A 24,906-nucleotide genomic window follows, 5' to 3' on the forward strand; every position below is an offset into this window, starting at 1 on the left:
CAGTTCGGCAACGGATCACGTGAGCCAATTTAAAGTGAATGGGATGCGTCTCCAGCTACGCGATGCATGCAGCTGTGTGTGGGAGCCGTTACGGTACCGATCCACTTGCACGACACTTCATTTTGTCGTGTCGCATTCCACTCTAGTCCTATGGGTGACGTCAAGCGACTTTAACGCGCCCGCAAAGCATTCCGGGAAGGCAGCGCTGCATTGGAAAATATGTCGCGCGTCAAAAAGCTGGGCGAAGCCCATCTTTATGCAAATGAATCCGTTGAACGCTAGGCGACTCTCCAATGAAAGGACGAGGTTGTAGGTCCTTTGTTCTACCACAATGGTGCCTGTGAAACTTTTGTTCCGCTTACAAGACAAATAATGTTCTCAAATCCTCAAATCCTCACCAGAAACACCAACAGTCAATATATTCATCCAAATCCTAGTTTCGTTTGTTTTATGGACTACTAGGTGGTCGTGGAAGAGATCGTTAAAACATAATTTGTCTTGTAAGCGGAACCAAAGTTTCACAGGCACCGTTGTGGTAGAACAAAGGACCTACAACCTCGTCCTTTCATTGGAGAGTCGCCTAGCGTTCAACGGATTCATTTGCATAAAGATGGGCTTCGCCCAGCTTTTTGACGCGCGACATATTTTCAAATGCAGCACTGCCTTCCCGGAATGCTTTGTGGGCGTGTTAAAGTCGCTTGACGTCACCCATAGGACTAGAGTGGAATGCGACACGACAAAATGAAGTGTCGTGCAAGTGGATCGGTACCGTTACTGCAGGAGACGCATAGCGATACCGCGAACGCAGCTGATTGGGCATTAGAGTGGGATGGGCTCTCTTCTTTAAGCCATAACACTTCCGTCAGTGGTGGTGTTGCGATCTTATTTGCAAAGGGTTTTACTCCAACTTCCCATGAATTTGTGGAGATTATACAAGGCAGACTTTTTAAAGTCAGGGTATTGGTTGAAAATCATGTTTTCACTTTCATTTGTGTTTATGCCCCTACAAATGTAACGGATAGAGTGTCTTTCCTTGACAAGTTGTCTACTACTATAGCTGGGTGTAGTGGTAATGAGTATTTATTTGTTGGGGGAGACGTGCACAGAACGTGACATAGACAGGAATCATGTAGAGCCACATATGCTTTCACGTAAAAAACTTAGCCAATGTATACACATGCATGATCTAAGTGATGTGTGGAGAGCTTTTCATAAAGAACACAGGCAATATACCTGGACTCATGCTCATGGTAGCATGATTTCCATGGCCAGGCTTGATAGGTTTTATACATTTAGGCACCATCTTAATATTTTTGGGAATTGTGAGATAACCCCTGTGGCATTTTCTGATCATGGGTTGGTTTTGTGTGGGGTCACGTTGAACTCTGTGAAGCCTAAAAGTGCTTACTGGCACTTCAATACATCACTTACTCATGATAAATATTTTAATGATGTTTTTAAAACATTTTGGGCTGGTTTCAGAGAAAGTAAAGTTTCTTTTGCTTCTTTGCAACAATGGTGGGATTATGGTAAAATACAAATCCAGCAATTATGTAAACAGTATACTCAAAACATCACAAGAGACAGAACCCGGTCTATTGAGATCTTGGAAGAGGAGTTAAAGGAAATTCAAAATTTGGCCTACTCTACTGGGACTCATGATGAAATTGAGAATCTGGCAGAAAAAAAGAATGCATTAGCTGAGTTAATAGGAATTAATGCTAAGGGTGCATTGGTCCGTTCACGTTTTTGAAGTGTGGATCAGATGGATGTTCCTTCAAAGTTCTTTTTTAGTCTGAAGAAGAAAAATGGACAGAAAAGATTGATCCACTCTTTAAAATCTGAATCTGGAGCTTTATTGACTGGTGATCGTGAGATTCGGAATAGAGCTGTTCGGTTCTATCAGGACCTATACAAGAGCGAACTAAGGGACGGAGAGTCTGACAGCCTTTTTTTAAGAGATCTGCCTCAAATTTCAATTGAGTCCTTTGCCGAGCTTGACGCTGCCCTGACACTGGAGGAACTGGAGAGAGCCCTTCGGGGTTTGGAGTGTGGTAAAGCCCCAGGCCTAGATGGCATTCCTGCAGAATTTTATAAGTCTTTTTGGTCGGAGATAGGTGAGGACTTGCTTGCCGTGCTCAACGACAGTCTTGCTGGGGGGCTCCTGCCAGTGAGCTGTCGTAGGGCAGTCCTCACACTTCTCCCTAAAAAAGGCGATCTTACTGATATTAGGTGTTGGAGACCCGTGTCACTCTTGTGTAGCGACTACAAATTGCTGTCAAAAGTTTTGGCCAACAGGCTGTCCAAGGTAATGGACCAGGTCATCCATCCGGACCAAACATATTGTGTTCCCAGTAGGTCTATTTTTGATAATGTGGCTTTGATTCGTGACATCATACATGTTTCCAAACTTCTTGGAATTGATGTGGGGTTGGTTTCGCTAGATCAAGAAAAAGCTTTTGACAGGGTGGAGCATAGGTACCTGTGGGACACTTTACTTGCCTTTGGATTCAGTGAAGGCTTTGTAAGAAAGATCAGGGTTCTTTACAGAGATGTAGAGAGTATACTCAAAGTCAATGGTGGGTTAAGTGCTCCCTTCAAGGTTGGCAGAGGTGTAAGACAGGGCTGCTCTTTGTCTGGAATGCTGTATTCTATAGCAATAGAGCCTCTTTTACGTAGGTTAAGAGGGGCATTAAATGGTCTGTCTATACCTGGCTTCTCCTTTCCTGTTTGTCTGTCTGCCTATGCCGATGACATAGTCCTTTTAATTAGCGGGAGAGGGGATATAGAGGTAATTGTTAACATTTTAAGAGATTTCGGGTCAGTTTCATCATCCAGAGTTAACTGGGCTAAAAGCAAGGCTCTATTGCTTGGACAGTGGGGGGAAGGGGTGCCAGGGCTCCCTGATGGGTTAGTTTGGAAGAAAGATGGTTTTAAGTATTTGGGTGTTTTTCTGGGGGATGACAAAGTTTTGCAGAAAAACTGGGAGGGGGCAGTGGAAAGTATTACTGGGCGGCTTGAAAGGTGGAAGTGGCTCCTGCCTAAGATGTCTTACAGGGGGCGGGTACTCATTATAAACAACCTGGTGGCCTCATCCTTTTGGCATCGTCTGGCCTGTGTGGATCCTCCACCAGACCTTCTGAACAAGTTGCAGTCTGTTGTAGGGAACTTTTTCTGGGATAAGTTACACTGGGTTCCACAGTCAGTTTTGTTTTTGCCAAAGGAAGAGGGGGGACATGGTCTTATAAATTTCCATAGCAGAACTGCTGCTTTTAGGTTGCAGTTTGTGAAAAAGCTCCTTACTGGACCCACAGTTGTTGCTTGGAAACTTCTGAGCTGCACAATTTTAAGAACTTGTGGGGGGCTGGGGCTTGATAAGTCACTCTTTTTGACAGTGCCACATGGGGTTGATGGTTCTAGGTTGCCTCCCTTCTACCGCACTCTTTTTAAAATTTGGGGCATGTTTAATGTTCAAAGGCAGGGGGCAACAACCTCCTTACACTGGCTTCTACAAGAACCTGTGGTTGGCGGCGCAAGAATGGACATTTCCTCATCCGATTTCCCTTCACTCCGGAGGAGGTTTCTTGATTCAAGGATTGTGATGTTGAAGGATGTAGTAGACCTGGCAGGGTCAGACTTTCAGAACGCTAGGAGGTTTGCTGCCTCCATTGGACTAAGGTCTCTTCGTGTGGCCACACAACTCCTGGATAAGTGGCGCACTACATGCAACACGGGTGAACGGACATTAATGAAGGATTATTGCTCAGGAATGGTGCGGCCTGACATGTTTGATGTCTTTCCTGCATTGGTACTTTCACCTATTCTGGATGAGGGTGCTGGCCTGCTCCTGTCAGGCATAACCACTGTTGGGTTGAGCGTTGCCACGGGAAAACAGTTTTATCATGCTTGTGTGAAAGTGTTTAATAAGAAGGTCTTAATGAGTAGGGATGACACACCCTGGCGGGCTGTTTTGAATTTAAGTGTGAATGTGAAACCCGAATGGGGAGCACTTTACAAACAACCACTGCCTAAGAGGGTCCGGGATTTGCAGTGGAGACTCCTTCATGGGGCAGTTGCAGTTAATGCCTTTGTCTCTGTCTTAAATCCAGCTGTGGGTCAAGATTATCCTTTCTGTTTTCAGAGGGAAACAGTTTTTCATGCTTTTTTGCACTGCTCAAGGTTGAGGCCACTGTTTACAGTCATGGAACACTTGTTTAATTGTTTTAATGAAGAGTTCTCCCCAGAGACTTTCATTCTTGGTTTCAGATCAAAAAAGAAAACAAAATGAATGTAAACTGTTGAAAGATGGCTATTTATGTCAGCAGAAAAAACTAAATTGAGAATCAGCCTGGAAATGATGTGTTAGTTTTGTTTCCTGCTCTTGTCAAGGCCAGAGTCTTAATTGATTTCCGGTTTTACAAACTCATGCAGAATCTTGAATCTTTTGAGGCTGTGTGGTGCTGCAGACAGGCACTGTGTTCCGTCATTGATGACAATTTGCACTTTAGTCAACTTTTGTAGTCCTTTTAATCTTTTATTTTCTTAACATATTGTAACGATTTGATAGCGACACACACAGTTGTCCAATCAAAAGGTTTATTAGCTGAGAACGAGAGCTCACAGACCAAGACACAGAACACAATACACACGGGGCAGGTCAAGCCGACACACACACTACACATACAGGGGAGGACGCAGCCCCCCACACAAAAAGGAAAACTAAAAGGGAAACATGTTACACTAAAGACACTAACTTTACACTTATAACTTAAGAGAATAACGACATAAACCCCCCAAATGTTCGCTCTCGTATCCCAGGATGCCCTGCGCGGGAGAACGCTAACACTGTCTTTTGCGCCGACGTTACATAGCTCCCCCAACAAGCCATTGCCGTCCTCGGCAATGCCCACGAGGTAGCCACATGCTAACGTCGGCGCGCATCGCCCGCCACTCAGTTCAGTGCGACAGTACCGCCAACTCACGTGGGGTGCACACCGCAGGAGCTCACTCAACGGGGCGCCACTCTGCTAGCAATCCAGTACGGGCGTGCTAGCAGCCACGTGGCCAACCCGCTCGTCACCAGCTCCCTCTCAGCAGCCGCCCTCAGGCTGCACTTTCCGCGGCGTGTCACCGCGGCACTCCTCCTCTCCTGGCGGGGCCCTAGGTGGCATTTTCAACCGTCGACACTGTACCAAGCACCGGGGTTCGAGGGGTTCAGATGAAGCTGCACCAACGCCACTCCGCTCCGTCGTTTCACCAACCAGGACAGACAGGCACCGACTCCGCAGCAACCGGACCGCGCTGAGCTCTCCCGCTGCAGCTACCGTCTTCGGCGTCCCTCCTCGTGTTGCCTCCTCGCAGAGCCGTCCTGCTCTGCTCCTGGAGGTAGCCTAATAGCGCTAGCTTCTGGCTTTTGCCTCTCCACAATCGCGGCGACAGTAACGTGGTGGAGCCTTTGTCTAATGCGACTGGGTATGTTAGACGAGGTCGAAGTGCTCATAGGAGAGTTAGGGGGAAACGTAGTGGCAGTATGGGGAGTCGCAATGAGAATGACAGTAGGCCTAGTCCGAGCTGCGCAAATTCTCTCCACTCGGCGCGCGCGAGGCAGATCTGGCCATGCTGCTCACATGGTGGAGGTGGTGACACGCTCTCTCCCTCTCCCACACACACACACATTAGGTCATGCATAGTCTATCACAAGATGATGGGAATGCCGGCCCTGTATGGATAGGGATAGGGAGTCATTATCTCTACAGCAAAAGGCCTGCTACATAAAAAAAAAAAATGTCAGCCATTTATTAGTAATGATTTACACTGTTGATTTGCTATCTATTTCCCTGATCATTTAGGACATACACTATGTGTTCCTTTTTGTGTGTTCATGTCCTTGTGATGTGTGTGTCTTTGTCAGCTAAGAAAAAAAACATCAACAAAAAGAAAAAAAATACTAACATTGTCTCTTGTCTTGTCTCGTCATCTCACTCCTGATCTGTGCCTTGCCGTGGCAAATGAGCTTTTGAACTAAACAGGTCTTGTCTACTTGTGTTTGTGTGTCATCTGAATAATCTATATGTGCCCCATACATGGAATCAGAGTGCCTACTGTATGTAGTAAATGGAAAATCTCTACAGCAAAAGGCCAGTCTACCGCTACATGCATTTGGTTTGTTTCGGCCATTTATTAGTAATGATTTACACAGTTTGTTCACTACTTACTATTTACCTGAGCATTCAGTATTGTGCAATATAGCATACAGAAGGTGAGGGACATTTTGGGGGGAAAGAAGTGGTGCATTTTATCATTCAAACATGCAACTTTTCATGAAAATTCTATAATCCAAGATGGCCGCCACCATATGACGTCATAATATGCAAATTAGATATAAACATTTAATCTCTACATAAACTTTGGGTCATCCTTAATATTTCTCTAATTTACAGAAAGTCTCTATCTCTTATCACTTTTAAGATATAGCCTTTTGAAATGAAGATGTCAAAATTGATCGTTTCGGAAAAAAACCTCTGGCGCTTAAAGGGTTAAAATCTCAAAATCTCTCTCTCTCTCTCTCTCTCTCTCTCTCCCTTGTTCTCTTGCAATCTTACTTCTCTTTTTTTTATCTTTATGAAATTATGCTCTGTATGAATATCATTCTCCATCTCTTTGTCCATTCATCTTTCTGCTTTATGCTGTAGCTCTGTCTTTCTTTTTCACTGTTGAGTTTGTACTTCCCATCAGCTGGCATTCTTCACAAGACGCATTCTGTCAGAGTCCAGACTGCTGGGAAAACAGAAGCTGCTCCCTGGAGTCAGCGCTACTAAACACACAGGCCATTAGTCTGGTTACCAAAGCAATCAATCAGCAACTGATAAACAAGTTCAGAGGGACAGAGTTCTTGGTTTGGAATCTGGTCTCAAAGTGGAAGGTTGAATTCACTATGAGAAGCCTATCTTAACCACAAGGGTCAGTATTATGCGCATTGACATTTTAACTGGCCGGAACAATTCTTTTGACCTGTTGTGCGGTGGCGGTGGCGGCACAGCATCTACTGTATATCCCACCAGACACATTGTCACTGGTCAGCTTTGTATCAGGCTCTGGTCCAACTGTGTATCTTTCACGGCAATGCAAACCCACAGTGATTTCCAGTTTGGGAAGTACCAAGTACAAAAGCTGCCCTCTTTTTCTATGCCATAGCTTTGCTGAAAGCATGTGCCGGATGACGGGGTGAGGGAGAATGAATGAATCTGTGTGAATGAACGGTGCACTGTTCGCCTGTTCCATTGCATCAGAGGTTCTCTCTGGTACCCTGAGGAAACTCAAATATTTCAGCATCACGTCAGCCTTCCTGGGATCGGCCCCTAATGGAATTATTTTTGTTGTCATTTGACTTGACCAAAAATGTCCTATGCTCTTCAACCACAACTCTGTCTGACTTGAAATAACAATGTGTATGCACAGCCATCAATGTTTGCTTTTTTGCATGCATGTAGATTCATTGATTTTTGTTTGCAATAACTTGTGCACTCCAAAACATTCCTCTCGCACCTGTTTATTTCATTTACATTTTTTAAATTAATTTACCCCTCTCTCTGAAGTTAGAAAATCTAACTAAGGCCAGAGACTGTGTCATTGTATGCTATTTAAAGTCTCAGTCAGCACCAGACTGTCATAATTTGTTCGAGCCATGAAAGGTGACCATGCTGTTTGTTTGAATGAAAGTAAATGACTGAAAGGACAACATTCATCATCAACTCATTTACAAGCTGCATCTTCAGGTCGGCAATAAAGACAGCAGATCTTTGAATACCTTTAAGGTTATTGCTTCACTTGAAATGTAAGAAAAAAATAATATTTGAACTCAAATATTCACTTTGTCAGAATTCGATTTATATAATTCAATTTGCAACGCTCCATGCATAGTGCTTAAGTTCTTGCTGTGGAATGTCTGCTCTGACGAGTCTCCTTATCTGACAAAATGTGTGTGTGGTTAACAAAGTAAGAATTGGTGAATATTTTCTCTAAAGAAATAGCAATGAACCAGATATGGCAATTCTGTTTCAGATTCTATTTCATTTCTTCCAATTCTCATGGCTCAAGCCAGTGGACATTTGCCTATTATAGGGCAGAAATCATTCAGCCAAACATGTCATTTATAGATTGCTGCAGCACTACTGGTTGAGAAACAACCATGTCTCTTTGTCACGAGTTATCTGTTTGTTTAGCTCACATACCATTTGTGACTAGAGTTGCCTTTCACTCAAGTGCAGCTGATTAGCTTGTTTCTGGCAAATAGTGCTCTAAACTTAACCTTGGGGTGGTGTAGGTCATGACTTTTGACCTAGCTGAGGCCATATTAGTTTTGTTGAATGGCTTGATTTGAATGCACCTCAATGGCTTGTGAAAACTACATGTAAACATCACTGCCTTTGGGGTTAACCATGATGTATAGGGGGAAACATGTTTTGATAAAGCCAGGAGACCAATGACCCCCTGTGTTTTCTATTTGCAGGCATATTCATTTGCAGACCTTGCTATTTAATGTAATGTGGATTATCTTCTACTTCTGAATAGAAGGCTGAATTCATCTTATTTTTTCTGAGGACACATCCCCTGAGCCTCTCTTTCTTATGATGTAGCTCCATCGTGTACCTCACGTGTGCTAATACATCACCATGTTAACCAAATTACTGGGGGCAGCTGTCTAGAATTCTCTGGAATTTTCACGGGAGAGTGAAATCCTTTCCCAGAAAGCCATTATCATCCTGAGATCTGCTAATTACAGGCTGTTGACATGAGCCTCCCATCACTTTATCTCTAAAAGGACAAAAGTATTTCTCTCTTGCTCTTTCCCTCTCTCTCCTCCCCTACTCTCCGTATGAAGCCTGAAACATGAGTGGGTCCAAGCCCTGAAGATGGAGAACCTCAGTGACAGCTCGGTGACTTAGGCCACCAGACAGCATGCTGAGATGCTTGTAAGGAGAGCATGTTTGTTCCACCTCAGGGGCAACACTGAAAATTGGTGCGCTTTGTCTGACCCCGGCTCTCAATCCTTTCTTGTGGTCATTGTTTTAGCCACAGGTATGGCTGCCCCCGAGGCGTTCCCAGGAGCCTTCAGTTGACTAGCGGAGTCTTTAAAAGCAAGTCGGTGAAAGTCCTATTGGCTTCTCAGGCTGCCCTGGTGGTCCTCATGCTTTTGTTATTCCTGTTAGGCTTTGAACAATTCCCCCACCCTTTCAAGGACCAGGAGTCCACTATCCAATTGGTCTGACTTAAAGGCTTTTATTTGTGTAGGTTTAGTCATGTCTCTGACTGACTTGATATCATTCATGACTAGTGGCTGATGCAATGTATGTTGCCTATGTGAGCTTCTCATACAATTGCTTGCAATTGTAGTCACTTTTGCAGTATGCTAACACCTGCACTGGACAATTAAATTGATTTAAAAGCATCATGTATCAATGTGCTTATTCTTTCCCAAAGTCACATTAATAAACGAAAATCCCAATAAAATTGCATTTGTTGCCATAAATAAAAAGCCAGGTAGGCCTGCCATCAAGTTAGGAAATAATGCTGACTACCAACTGAGTCAAATATCATGAGTGTCCATGTAGAAACGGCATGAGGAGGACTAAGGCGGCGGTCTACCGAGGGATTTTGAGGAGTCGGATTTCAGTGTCCGTGGGCCAGTGGAGACTCAGAAAGACCGTCTTTGTTCAATTTAGTTCTGTGGGCACTCGACAGAGAGAGGGAGAGTGAGGAGGGAGAGTTGAACGATTCTGGAGGATATCCTAGTGGGAGGCAGTGAAGACTTCTGCTCTTAGTATTTTCATTCTCATGGAAAAGTACTTCTGCCGTCACTGCTCAAAATGAAAATTTGGTAAGTTTGCTTAATATACAGTTCAACAACTTATTATATTATTATGCACCGTTAGGCTATGCCATTGAGTTGTCAGTAACATCACTAATTTCACCACAGTCACGCTACGTTGTCCGTTGGTGTTCATCTGATCCTGGTATATCACGCCGTTTCTGCCGTTCAAGTGATTGAAGGTATGTACGTGTGTTGTTACTTAAAACTGTAAAAATTAACTGTTAATTCTATTCAGTTTCAATGGATCACACATTTGACTGTCGAGTTCACGAGGGTATAGGCTACACTACAGCTGCGGTGCAAGCTATTAGATTAATTATTGTTTTGATCTGAACATTTCAGAGATTTTATAAGCTGTATATTCATACATTCAGGGTTTAGAGAGTCATTGAGTTCCAAATAGCTACATTTCAAGGTTTACTCATTAATTGAAAATTAATTTATTTTCCAGTTCAGTCAGTTCAAGGAAAACCTATTCGACCATGTTTTCAAATAAATGATCTCTTAAAACACAGCAGGGTTGTTGTCCTGCTTGAGAGGTATTTGAAATTAATGTTTTTGAATGAATGACTTTAAATGGGTCTATTGCTTTAATGTTTCAGACTGAGTGTGGGACGTTTTTGGAAGTTATGCATCCTGATATGAGAATTTGAAATTACCTTCACTTTTACACCAATTCTTACTTTTCCCTAAGATGGCAGAAAGACTCTGGTGTTCATCACCCTAGTCATATGTTGCTCTTGGTCAATATGATCTGGCAGAACATCTCTGAAAATAATTTTTAAGTGATGGAAGTTGTTACTTGCTACGAACACATAGTGTCTTGAATAGTGCGGATCTTTAATTTGATTTGGATCAAAGGCGGAACAATTATAGTGTCCTCTGCGGGTGTGGCTCTAACTGTCTTTAAATGGGTTCAATTGAAAAGGACAACACAACACTTTCAGTAGTGGACTACACAACACTTTCAGGAGCTTATGAGCAAGTTAGTGAGTTCAGCACGTGTACTGACTACTCAAGCGCTTCACTGGGTGAACAGCTGAGGGCTCCAGGATGCGCATGTGATTCATATCATTTGAAATTTGGCTAAATGACGGGCCCTCAGCCACAGCCGATAACTTGATTTCACAGAGGTATTCATCAGCTGCATCTGGCCTGAGTTAGCTGGCGCCGGGAACTTTTGATTTCATCATGCCCTTACTGTGAGCTCTGATATGTACGTAGACACAGCTTCGCACACTCACACTCACCCCAGTTCACCTCCGAGGACCGTTGCCTCATTGGCCCTCAACCCAGTTCTCAGTAAACGCTCCAGTATCATGCCTACGCTATACTGTGATCGTGTGGGGCAGCTTATCTCTCAATTGATCACTGCTCTATTGTTCTTCGAGTTGAGTCATTGAGACTGTGGTCCCTGTTGGTGTATGAGGAGGACTGACGATGCTGCTTGCACTTGTTGTGGTGGTGCCCTCCATCACTCTGGTTGCCAAGTGTGTATGTGTGCACACTCCCCAGGGGCCTGGAAACAGGAGGGCTGTGGTCAAACACAGCACCTTTGTGTGATCTGAAATGGCTGCTTCTCATGTAAATCTGTGCTCCTCTTGTGTCCGGGTCTGTAAAAGCGCAAGGGCTTTGTTTTGGGGGGTCAATGCTAAAGTCGGGAATGAAAGCCTTAGCCACCTCCGCCTACTGTCCTGTGTACTCAGCAGACCCCTTAAACTCGAGTCTTTAAAAGGACGTCAGCATGTCTGTGTTGTCTGTGATGTCTGCAGTGTTCCGAGCTGTGAACAGATATGGTCATTCAGTCTCCGCTGTTGTGTGAGAGTGTTGCAACAAGTGACCTCTCAGGTTTAAGACCTGTTGGTGCTGATGTCTTTGTCCAGCCTTGTCCTGTCCCACTGTCTGCTGGCAGTGCGGGGGTCACTACACATAAAGCCCAGGTGTGAACGCATGGTGTGAGCTAAATATGACATGATGCATGCTGACATGTTATTTATAAAGCACATTTAAACATGACTTGCATCAACCAATGTGCTTTACAGAGACCAGTGGGAAGCAAACATATAATATAACAAATAAGACAGAGGCAGGCCATACAAAACACATCATAAAGCAGACCATACAAATACACGAAAGAGACAACAGTAGAAGCAGGGCTCTGGTCAAGATGAATGGGGAAACGCTAGAGAGAAAAGGTTCTGAGCTGGGATTTAAAAGAGTCAGCTGAAGGGGCGAATCTGATGGAGGTAGGGATGCTGTTCCACAGTTTGCGGTCAGCGACCGCAAAGGCACGGTAGCCCCTGTGCTTGAGATTGGCCTTCAGCTCCTTCAGTAACCCCTGCGTGGCCAATTTAAGGGACCTAACATTAGAGTAGTGGGAGAGGAGGTCTGAGATGTAGGGGGGGGGGTCTTTTCCATTAATGGCTTTGAAAGTAAAAAGAAGGACTATAAAATCAATTCTGTAACGAACCGGAAGCCAGTGGAGAGAGGCTAGAACAGGGGTGATGTGGTCTCGTTTCCTTGTGCCTGTTAACAGTCTAGCAGCTGAAAATAGACTGTGATTAGTTATGTGTTGAGTTGTGCACTGAGATGAGATGAGTTATAAAACCATCATTATCACCATTTGACATTGTAGTGGAAACCAAGTATTAATTCGGGCTGATTTTTCTCATTTGGTGTCCAAGAACCTACCTCTGGAATGATGCATTGTCATTGCTGTTTATGATCTGTTTTCATTTTACAGGATTATATAGCTTTAGCGTTTTCTAATCTTTCCCAAATACTTTCTGAGCTGTCACTGGAAGTCAGAGATAAACCAGGAGTTGATTGTGAAAGGAAGGGTTTTACCCAACACAGTGAGAAAAGATATGTGTTCATCAAGAAGAAAACCATTTCAGTAAACCACATCAGACTTCATATTCAAACAGGAAATGTGTATCTGCGCTGTAGCTGTAGCCTGCCCCAGACATCCAGTCCGAGCTCACAAAAGCTGCAATTCCCCACCACCCCTACCCCCCTTCATGTTTTGGATAAAGTCCCAGACTAGCGCTCTGATTTTTCCTCCTGAAGTAAACTTGGGAATAATGAGCAACTGTTGGAGGTGTTTCTAAGATGCAATGTCACAGTCTGCCAAGCCCTGGGAACATGAGCATGCTGTGGGTGAAATGAAGACACTTGCTGCTTTGTAGTGCACGGTCACTTGACCAGAGGGAAATTGCTATTTTCAGCTTTTTATGGCAAAGATGATCAAATTAAACATATTAGTTCATCTGTAAACAGACGTCTGTGTTGTGCAGAAGAAGAGGTTTAACTGAGGGTGTTTAACTGAGACATGTGCTCGGTATATGATGTTACAATTTATATCTAGAAGCTACAGCGAGAAAAATGCTGTATTTGTCCACATTCATGTACATAGACTTTGGTGTTTGAACAGCTGAAAGTGCTTGTAGCTGTGCATTCTGTCTCATCAAAGTGCAACTCTTTATTTTATGCATTTATATGATATCCTTGAGACTAGATAGACTTCAATCCTTTAGACTAGATACTTTCCTTGTCCATTTCCTTGTTACTGCTGCTAAGGACCCAGAGGTCTTGTGAAAGTAAATGCGCTGTAGCTCTGCTCTGTGGGAGTTTCCCTGCACCTCTGCCCTGTCACGGAGGGTTTCAGAAACACAGCCACTGAAAGGCAAATCCATCACCTCTGTCATGTCCTGTTATCTCTGGTGCTTGTTGCACTGTAGGAGCTCTGGAGGATTATGAAAATAAGATGACATTTTGATAATGCATTGATGCCTCCATTTGTATATTTTACACTACTGTATATTACATTATTCCTAGGTATCAGTACAACATTCTAAACATCCTATATGGTGTACTATTTACATTGAATAGCATAAACAAGTGTATATGTGTATTTTATGAAAATCCCTTCAGACTAAACATCTAACTCTCCATGCTTTTTAGGTGTCTTTACTCTTAGTTCAGTGGGAGTCTGGTACTTGCCAGCATTGTGTGAGATTCCTCTGCTTGAACCGGAGGTCTGGTCATGGTTTTGTTTATAATATATAACTGGCATTCTTCACATGTATGAAATGCCTGGTGATTGAGGAATAAATCAGTGAAAAAGCCTAAACTAAGTGTTCTGTAGCCATTTGAGTCAGGTGTGGATTTTGGGGATTCGGGGATTTACCTGTGGAATAAAATCAATAGTGGCGTATTATGTTCCTCACACAGCTCCTCATGGGCTGCCCTCATCATAGTGGTGAGTGTGGTTTGAGCATGATTTACATGTACATTATCTTTGTCAGGCCAGAGCTAAATAATAAAAAAAAGCGAAAACACATTTTCATGCATGATAAGATGGGCTTTCAAGAACATGTTCTTTCCCCCCAAATTACCACTTAGAACACTAAATCTAATGTAGGTCGAACAGGGGCAAGAATGCAAACGGCCTCTTTCTCTCTCATTCAGAGAGCACACAGCTCTCATTGAAATGTACATTTGAAGTTGCGTGTGATGTCATCATTTCAACTCTGGGATGTGTGTTTGGTTTATTGGAGTTTTGGAATGGTGTTTTATAACAGAGAATGAATGAAATGGACAAGCCACTGGTCTTGTCTGGAGTGTCACAGCGTCTCCTAACTACTGCCCTGGGAGGCTGGCCAAGATGGCAGTTTTAAAGCGCAGACTGGAGTGTGACTGTGTGGTCGGGCTTAGAAACCTTTGGCAGGCTCAGTCTGGTGGTGTCTCTCTCTCTCTCTCTCTCTCTCTCTCTCTCTCTCTCTCTCTCTCTCTCTCTGTCTCTCAATCTCTCTCTCTGTCTAACCTGATTGGATGTTTTAATGCTGGGCCATGCTGTTCACCCCAGCAAGGACAGCCAGATCATTAGCAGCAGATTTGGGGGAAACTGGTGCATGGGTAATGCACTCGTACTCAGATTTACCCCAATCAACTGACACACTATGCACAGCCTAGACAACAGCCTCAGAACCGGTGGCTGAATGCAGATTGACAGCAGATGTATTATTCAACCTAACTCATAACAATGGACTTGCCCTATAAAGCCTATGTATAATAATCAACAAAAGTGCTAAAGTGAAATGAGGTGTTGTGTAACAGACTCACCTGCCCCATGCTAAAGTAAGCCCCAGCCCCCTGTATGTGTTTTTTTTCACCCCCCCCCCCCCCATGGAGGACTATTTTTTCCTTTTCTTTTCTTGTCTCTTTTTTCTTACTTTCTCTTCTTTTTTCCCATTATAATAATGATCATAAGGAGACAATACAAAAATACCTCACTCATGTATGTGTTTGTGTGTGGTGTGTTTGCAGGTGTCAGAGTGATATTTATTGGTCACTTTGCCTATCATAACATGGACTTAAGAGAGAACATCTGCCGCAGTTCTGGCAGCAAGCTGCTTTTTGCCCTGTATGCGATGGCCCACCTGTTTTCTCTGGCCTCTTCCTGTAGTACTCGCCTTCTCTCAGTCAAGTGGCCTCAGCACTCGTGCCCTCACTGACCTCCAAAGCAAACTACTTACCTGAGTTCAGAGTGTCAGCACACACAGGCGGCACTGTGGTCCAGGGAATCATGGTTAATGATGCTCTCGGAGGCGTTTACTCACGGTTCTGTCAGGAGGGCCGCTCTTCAAAGACGTGGTGGCCCGTAAGAGACATCAGTCATTTTCATTCCCAGTGATGTAGAAGTGCAGGCGGGTAAGTGAGAGACCACATTCTCTTGTTATCCATCAGAGCCTCAGGGTAGATGTGAGTTCTAGTTCTCTCAGGGTAGATGTGAGAGTTCTACTTCTCTCAGGGTAGATCTGAGAGTTCTAGTTCTCTCAGGGTAGATGTGAGAGTTCTACTTCTCTCAGGGTAGATCTGAGAGTTCTAGTTCTCTCAGGGTAAATGTGAGAGTTCTAGTTCTCTCATGGTGCAGCTTTTGGCTCTTTCACTTGTCAATCAGCCGACAGTCGTCGACACAACCAGCGTTCTTCAGAGATCGCAGCACAATACTACAGAATTATATAGCACAATTATTTTGTGCTGGGAATTGAAATGCAGTGGGGATAAGGATGTGACTTTTTGCTTTTGGTTCTTTGCCCACATTCTGCTTTTTAAGAGGAACACTTTCGTTCCAATTTTCCTTCACAATTCTGCAGAAAGGTACCATGGAACTGTTATTTAGTATTTCAAAAAGACTGCGTGGGCAGCTGATTTATAAATGTTTGTTTAGGGTTTATTTTACTGTCGAATATTTTTAGCATCATCAAACTATACAATTAGATTAGCCTTTATCATAGACTGAATTCATTAAGTTTATCTCAATAAACTTTGACTCCAGTGGCTTTCCTCAGATGTTTATCCAGCTGATTCATGCAGCAGGACCATATACATGTGAATGTTTCTGTCTATGCGTTGTGTGTGTACAAGAAAACAGTGAGAGAAAAGGAAAGGGGTGGAAGGTGAGCGAGTGAATGAATAGGTTGCTAGAAGCTGATTCTGTTCCCATGACTTCCACAAGTAATGGAGTTTACGTGCTTGCTTCTTACTCAGTCCCATAGCTAATGCACTTTTCTATGCATGGAAAGATAAAGTATACAAGTATACAGTGTGCCGCCACAGAATGTTTGAAGTATATATTACATTAGATCTGCCACGCACGATAAGAAGCATCAGCACTGAGCCAGACTACTCTTAGGAGGAGTGAGTGCATACGACGAGGTTGCTTCAACAGTAGCTTCTATTCGGTCTTATTTCTTTCGGAAAATACCACCAGTTGAAATCAGTCTTCCAGCTAACCACACCAAGAAAAAACAATCTGAAAGCATTTTGCATAATCACCAAATGTGTGTCGTTATCTAAATTCCTGTATGATTCCTTCCTAAAGTCAACATTAGTTTTTGATAGAAATATACAATGGGTAATGGACTTTTGAGTGGGGGAAAGACCTGCCCAGTTTATCACTGAAACAAATGATTTTCCGTCTTCTATATCCTTCCTAACAACTCGCACCCCGAACAGGGACGGCTGAGCTGTGGTGCTCTAGACAGTCCATTCTGACCTCCAGCTGATCGAATGAGTGATTCTGAGTGCAAACAAGGGAGCATACTTTAGTTGCAGTGTGTGTGTGTGTGTGTGTGTGTGTGTGTGTGTGTGTGTGTGTGTGTGAGGTGTGTGTGTGTGTGTGTGTGTGTGTGTGTGTGTGTGTGTGTGTGTGTGTGTGTGTGTGTGTGTGTTTGTGTTTGTGTTTGTGTGTGTGTGTGAGTGAGGTGTGTGTGTGTGTGTGTGTGTGTGCTAGGGGGGTTATTGTCTGGGGATTCCTGGCATTCTCCTCCAGGGTGCTGTAGATATCAGCTGCCCCCTGGGGGCTCTGCATCACAATAACCAGCCTTGCTGACATGCACTAGTCACTAGTGTACCCACAACCAACTCCCAAATCCCAAATCCCAAATCCTTTACTTCTGCCTGCGATCTTTTACACCTTCAGGCACATACCATGACACTTTGGAGGCACACAGCAGCTTTATGTGTTTTATTGATGAAAATTGATACTTTTATACATTATCTTATGTTGAATAAGTATAAAGAATATTTTTTTTCTGAGTTAGTTAGTTAGTTTCTTTAGCAATTTAGTTATTTGATGGATATATTAAGGGAAAAATAGGAACAGAGAAGATTTATAGGGGAGGCACTTTCCAAGGCAGTTAGACTAACAAAATGTGTTACACTCCTATGAGTGGGGAATGTTAATTTATTTTATTACATGATCTTCTAAACATTCTCAAGTGTACACCAAGCCTGCCTGTGCTAAACTATGGCCCTTTATCTTACTTGGTAACACAGGCCAGAGCACTGCTGTTAAATGGGATTAAATGTAAAGCCCCAGTGCAAACATAGAGCCAGAGGTTTGCTCTTCTGAGCATGCTCCAGGAAACTGCATCAACTTCAACATCGAGAGAGAGAGAGAGAGAGAGAGAGAGAGAGAGAGAGAGAGAGAGAGAGAGAGAGAGATGGAAGCATGTAATGAAAACACACCTGAAACAGAGGCAGCATTCAGTTGAACATCTACACCAGAGTGAAATCCCTTTTATCGAATGCACGTCTGCTGAAGGCAGAAAAGTAAGGCTGTATAATTACCTGACTCAGAGAGTCAAACAGACAACCTCTGTCTGACTGTCCGCACCGAGACCCTCCAGGCTGTGTTTACAAACTGCTGCCTTCTGATTGGTTGAGGCAGTTGTCCGTCAATGTGCTTGCCCTAAATCACAGGTGAAAACTGCTGTTTTAGAAATTGGTTAATATGCAGCTGTGAGCGTCCTAATAATTATGCAGATGTGAGCGTCCTGATAATTATGCAGCTGTGAGCGTCCAATCTATCTCATACTAAAAGCAAAACATCTGCTGTTCTTGAGTTTTAAAACAAATGATAGATGGAAACAAGGTAGGACAGAAACAACGGTTTGGGTATTTTTTATGAAAAGCCATAGGTCCATTCAAGCTTGAAAACGTTCTGCAAACCTTAGTGGACAGTAGGACAGGAGTATCTGTCTGTCTGCATTACCACAAAACACACTGCACTTGATCCACAGCCCAAATAGTAAGGGGGGAGGGGGTGGGGGACGTACCAACTCAGCCAAGATCTGTTATGAGTGATTTTGATTTAATGTGGCTAAGTACTGTTTTTGTTCACCCGCAAAGCTTCCTCCGTCTCGCTAATTGATTACTCAGTCTTGGCCTCTGTCATCTCTCGTCGTCTCATTTGCCGTGATGCTAAGCCCCTCCACCTGACCCCTCCACTAGCACAATGGCCTGGCTAAACAGGGCCAGATTTGCATATACCGTGATAGAGAGCAGTAGAAGAGAGGGCCATTCTCTCGGTTGATTACAGTAAAAACAGGCTCCCAGTTTGATTAGAGTCCACTAAACAAACCCCAAACCAACATGGGGACCACTGAGATGCTCATATATGTTGATACGAGCCCTGTTCGAAAAATCAATGTAGCTCCTTGATGCTCATGTTTTAAAAACATAAATGAAGAAATAGCTTTTTCTCTTAATGCACATTTAAAAAACACTCATATTATGAACATACATCAAAGACTTACAGCAATGCATTTGGTTGAGATTCTTTCACTCCTCATCGTGTTCATTGAACCTGACATACTTCCCAAATTCTCACTGCATTCTTAAAGTCAGTCAGAATTAATAGTACCAAGTGCTCATTCAGTCACACTTTCATTTCACTTGCCTGGTAGACATGGTTGTTTGTTATTGGTAGGATGTCTTAGTGGATAATACTGCCACTGAGTGGATAATACTGTACCCAACAGTTGAGATTTGTGTAGCAGAACTGTTTCCTTCTGCTTTCCAAGCCCAAATTCTGCTATGATTATCAACCAAGAAAACGGTTGGTAAATACTGTGGTCAGCTTGGTGGAAACCTAATGTTGTAGCAGAACTCTCTAAACCCCATTCTGTCCAGTTTTATTGCATCAAATTGGGATGTTATGTGTGTGCTAACAGTGATCAAAATGTCAACCAATTCTGTGTTATGTGCATGGATCAGTCAGTGTTTGAGTGTTTAAGGTGTAAGGCATGTGAAGTGAGGGAAGATTGAGTTGCCTGGGAATTGAGTTTGCAGAATTAGCAAACACACAGTAGTACCTAACTGAAAGCTTAGTCATCTCTATTATTTATTATCTCTATTATTTATTATGATTTATTAGTTATGTGTATTTCATCTAATTTCTCTGTGTTTACCACAATTTCTTTTCAGTGGGTCTATTTTTATCTGAAAGGAACTTGTAGGAGTTACATGCAGTGCTGCTGAGAAAAGAATGAGTGGTAGGACAATAATCTGCCCAGAAGGTGGCAGTAGAGCACCGCAGCTTTATCAGCCAACAACTTTGACTTCAGTGTGTCTATGGTAAGAACCAGAGGCGGACAGAGTACACAGCTTCATTACTCGAGTAAAAGTACAGATACCCTTTACTACCTTTTACTCAAGTACAAGTAAAAGTACAACAGTCAGATGTCTACTTAAGTAAAAGTACTGAAGAACTTGCAAAAGTACTGAAGAACTTGCAAAAGTACTTGAGTATTAAGAGTACAAGAGTAGCCTACATTTTTTTTTTCAAATATTGCATTACTACTGCCACAGTGCTTACATTTATGTACAAAAAGACCACAGGAATTGATAGCTCAAAGGGGTAAAGGGGTATGCATCTACAACCTATGTTCACTACAGAGGACACACGTCTATTGGGTCTCAGGAGGATATGATATACATAGACATCAATTTTCTTATTCACTGGACAATTACAAGGTGAAAATTACAAGGAATTTTTTTTATTTATTTTTTTAAGCCTTTAATCAGACAGGACAGTGGAGAATGACAGGAAGTGAGTGGGAGAGAGAGTCGGGGTGGGATCCGGAAAGACCACGGGGCGGGAATCGAACCCGGGTCACCGGTGTACGGTGCAGGCAATTACAAGGAAATTTTAACTAGCTGTTATGACATTATGAGCCACTGTGCTGTATTTTGTTTGCGTTGTAAGTTACCCAGTAAATGCTTTGCACAATTCTAGATACACTGTTACCATAGTTCACCCCATCTTACCCGGACATCAAGTCATCCAGCCAGCATGTTGCCTTAACCAACTGGAGAGCAGGCTCCAATGGTCAGCCAGTGTGTTGCTGAGGTCCAGGTGGGTGGGTGGATCAGTTTGTTGAGTAACTTCATGACAAGTATACACTCTGGGCCAGATGTACTAACGCGTTTGCGCCCAATTCAGGCGTATTTGTTTCGCAACGTGCGTGTAAAATCATTGCGAGGTATGTAGGCTACAAACAGGCCGCAATGATGTAAAAGCACAAACTGCCTGTCGCGGGAACTGAACATGGCTAATTGCGTTTTTTGTGTGATTTTGATCTGATATCAGTTTTAGTTGCAAAATACACTGAAATGCTAGCTTATATCTCTAAAGCAGTGGTTCTCAAAGTGGGGACCCCATAGCCAAGGGTCCGCATAATAATTAGCTTGAAACAAAGTTGAGGTTTATCATTTTAAAAATTCATATCTACAGATGACTCCCCTTTTCACCCATAAAACAAGCAAATTGTGTCTATTTGATCCCACCCACATTAACATTTAACTTGAAAAACTTCACTCAGGTAATTAAGAACCATTCCTCCTGCTGCTTAGCTTGGCTTATTTGTCAGCCAGCTAGCTGATGAAATTGACAAAAGTGAAATTGACACCTTCCAGAAAACACTTCAACTTCAGAGAATACAAATGGCATGCTTAATTGCTATGGTTATGAGGGCGTCCTCGGTCCTCGTCTCCCCCAAAAGGGGTCCAAAAAAATTGAGAACCCCTGATTTGAAAAACCAACACTGTCCTTGGACTGGATAGTCATAGAGACCTAAAACTGATATCAGATCAAAATCACATAACTGCAATATGTTCTATAACAGCATCAATCACAAGACAAAAAAATCCTTGAGAAAGTTGTCTATAAACAGCTATATGACCACTTAAACTTGAACTGCATTTTTGAGAAGCTACAGTCTGGTTTCCGCCCCCACCATAGCACAGAGACAGCCCTACTTAAGGTAGTCAATGATATTAGATTGAACATGGACAACAACCTTCCCTCCATTCTTGTACTACTTGATCTGAGAGATGCCTTTGATACGGTAGACCATGCCTTGCTTCTCAGCAGGCTACAGCATGTTGGCCTATCCGGGTCTGTCCTTAATTGTTTCAGGACATATCTTTCTGGCAGAGATTTCTTTGTCTCCCTTAGTGACCACTCCTCTGCCACCACTCCCATCACATGCGGTGTCCCTCAAGGGTCCATTCTCGGGCCAGTTCTATTTAGTCTGTACATGCTCCCACTGGGAAACATTATCAGGAGACATGGGATTGACTTCCATAGCTATGCTGACAACACCCAGCTTTACCTCTCTGTCTCCCCCAACGACACCAGCCCTATTGCCAATCTCATTCAGTGTATTGAACGGATGAATACTTGGATGTCTAATAACTTTCTACAACTGAACAAAGACAAGACAGAAGTTTTAGTCATTGGCCCTAAGCCTCAGAGGGAACTTATCAGTAACAATTTAAACACCCTGGCACAGAACATCAAACCCCTGGCCAACAATCTTGGTGTGCTCCTTGATCCAGACCTGAACTTTGAGTCACATATAAATCATGTCACCAGTTGTGCTTTCTACCATCTCAGAAATATTTCCAAAATGCGGCCTCTGCTCACCCAGGCTGACCCAGAAAAGGTACATGCTTTTATTACTAGCAAGCTTGATTATTGTAACGCCCTCTTCACTGGCCTATCAAAAAAGAATATTACCAAAAAAGAGACCAAAAAGAGAGCTCACATTACCCCTATTTTAAAATCCCTTCACTGGCTCCCTGTCAGTTTTAGAATTGATTTTAAGGTTTTACTTTTGGTTTCTAAAGCCCTAAATGATCTTGCGCCTGTCTATATATCTGACTTGCTCTCACCGTACCTTCCATCACGGCCACTCAGATCCTCAGACTCCGGCCTCCTAGTTACTCCCAGGGTGAGGACCAACACACATGGGGAGGCAGCCTTCGCTCACTATGGTCCTGCCCTGTGGAACAGCCTGCCACTTGCGCTAAGGATGGTCCAATCAGTTGAACTTTTTAAGAAACATCTTAAGACATACCTTTTTAGCCTTGCCTTCTCTTAAATCCCTGACCATTCTGGAATTTTAGGTCTTGATGTGTCTGTTCTGTATGCATATGCATGTGTGTATACATCTCTTCATATTTTATAACTTTTGCACCTTGATTTTATTTTTTATTTTTACACTTTTTTACAGCAATTTTATTGCTTTTATCATTCTTTTTGTTTTATCTTACAACCCCAAAACAGAAAAAGTTGGGACGTTGTGTAAAATGCAAATAAAAACAGAATGTCATAATATACAAGTCTTGTAAAGCCATATTTAGCAGCAAAAAGGACATAGACAACATAATGTTGAAAATGAAAATGTGGACTATTTCATGGAAAGTATGTTAATTTTGAATTTGATGCCAGCAACATGTTTAAAAAAAAGTTGGGACGGGAGCATGTTTACCACTGTGCTGCTTCACCTCTTCATTTAACACAATTCTGTAAATGTTTAGGAACTGAGGAGACCATTTGCTACAGTTACAGAATGGCAAACTTTGATTGGTCTAACCACAGGAGCTTTTTCCACGTTACCTCTGTCCATTTTAAACAAGCTCAGGCCCAGATAAGAGGGTGGTATTTTCTGTATCATGTTAGCTGTTACAATTTTGGCTGCAGTTTTTGAATTGAGTATCAAACTGGGCACATACTGTATACAATCATGGTTATCAGAGGTTTTCCTGAGCCAATGACAGGTCTGGAAACAGGTCTGGTGTTGATGCAGTGACATCTGAGGTCCAAAAGACCACGGCCATCCAATTTGTTTTGTAGCTATTTCCCTTATTTGCAAAGATTTCTCTGGATTCTCTGAATGTTTTAATATGTTATGTCCTGTAGATGATGAACTCCCTAAATACGTCACAATTTCATGTTAAGAAGCATTAAAATGACATTGTTTCATCATTTGTGCACACAGGTTTACTCAGAGTGATGAATACCCCTACATCTTTACTTCTAAGACCCTGCCTCTCTGGGATGCTCTTTTTCATACCCAATCGTGTTCCCAGTTACCCTAATTAGTTGTGAAACATTCTTCCTTTTGTTTTCTTTATCATTACACAACTTTTCCAGCATTTTGTTACCCCCGTCCCAACTTTTTTTTAACATGTTACTGGTATCAAGCTCAAAATTAACATATATTTTCCATGAAATAGTCAAATTTGTCATTTTCAACATTTGATATGTTGTCTGTGTCCTTTTTGCAACTAAATATGAGTTTAAGAGATTTGCAGATTATTGCATTCTGTTTTTATTTACATTTTACACAACGTCCCAAATTTTTCTGTTTTGGGGTTGTATTTCTAAGTGCTGTTGTTAAGCACCTTGTATTGCTGTTTGCACGAAAGGCGCTTTATAAATAAAAACGGAATTGAATTGAATTGAATAGAGACAGTTAACAAATAGCCTATTAGAGGGATGGCAACACTGGAACTCTCAGGGGAAAAAAACAGAAACAGGAATTTACTTTCAGTATATTGATAACAAAAACAACAATAGAGACATCAGGGATAAATAAGAGCCACATCATCTTTGCTAAGTGGACAGTGCATTAGTGGAGAGCTAATTTGGTGCATGCTGAAAGCTGTCTCTCAACTTCAGATTAAATGAATACAAAGATGTTTTTACAATTCAATCTATTTCTTGTTTTCAATTCACTTTGGCAATAGCCAATTTATAAAGATATTTATTTTATGATATCCTAGTGAAGGCAATGGACAGTTTCAAGTGCATCAACTAAACACGATTCTCATAGCTGGGTGCAGACAGTGGTGTATAACGAATATGAATTTGAAATCTAATAGAAATCTTCCACTGGATGCAAGTTGTTTACCAGATGTACAGCACATGTACTGAAAGGTGATGCCCATGGTTCCACAACAGTTCTTGGAATTCTAAAAATGGACAACAAAACATCTAATTGTTCCATTGACCGTGATGGCCTTCCTATGGAGTTCAGCACTTTTAACGCAGGCTTTACACTGGGGAATAAATCCTTGCCATTCCACCGCCAATGGCTTCTGACAATAAACCAATTAACAGACACGAAGGGGGCCTGTGGCGGGGAACAGGGTTTGGGGCGGCCAGCGGGGGGGCTCACCCCTCCTGCCCCCCCGAACCCTACGGCTCCCCGAGTCCGCTGTTCCCTGCATCCCGCCAGGCCTCGGTAATTAGAGCAGAGCAGCCCTGACCCTGCCTCACATGAAACGGCATCACACGCAAACGTTCACTTCCTACCCGGGGCCTCCACTCCTCTTGCTACCAAATCCCTTATTTAGCCGCCGTTAGTTCACCCGCGACCTTGCACCGCTGTCATGAC

The 24,906-nt window shown here is 42.8% G+C and overlaps 1 protein-coding gene across 1 annotated transcript; it reads left to right on the plus strand.

Moving 5' to 3' along the window:
* The first annotated feature begins 3,538 nt into the window (after positions 1–3,538).
* LOC121707480 lies at positions 3,539–22,609 on the plus strand. Its single transcript, XM_042090131.1, has 5 exons — positions 3,539–3,734; positions 5,165–5,385; positions 15,339–15,533; positions 15,620–15,684; positions 21,678–22,609. The coding sequence occupies exons 1-5, from the start codon at positions 3,539–3,541 to the stop codon at positions 22,603–22,605; spliced, it is 1,605 nt and encodes a 534-aa protein (XP_041946065.1). The 3' UTR covers positions 22,606–22,609.
* Positions 22,610–24,906: the final 2,297 nt, after the last annotated feature.

The sequence above is a fragment of the Alosa sapidissima genome, chromosome 1 (genome assembly GCF_018492685.1).
Source record: "Alosa sapidissima isolate fAloSap1 chromosome 1, fAloSap1.pri, whole genome shotgun sequence".
In the NCBI taxonomy this organism is placed as follows: Eukaryota; Metazoa; Chordata; class Actinopteri; order Clupeiformes; family Clupeidae; genus Alosa; species Alosa sapidissima.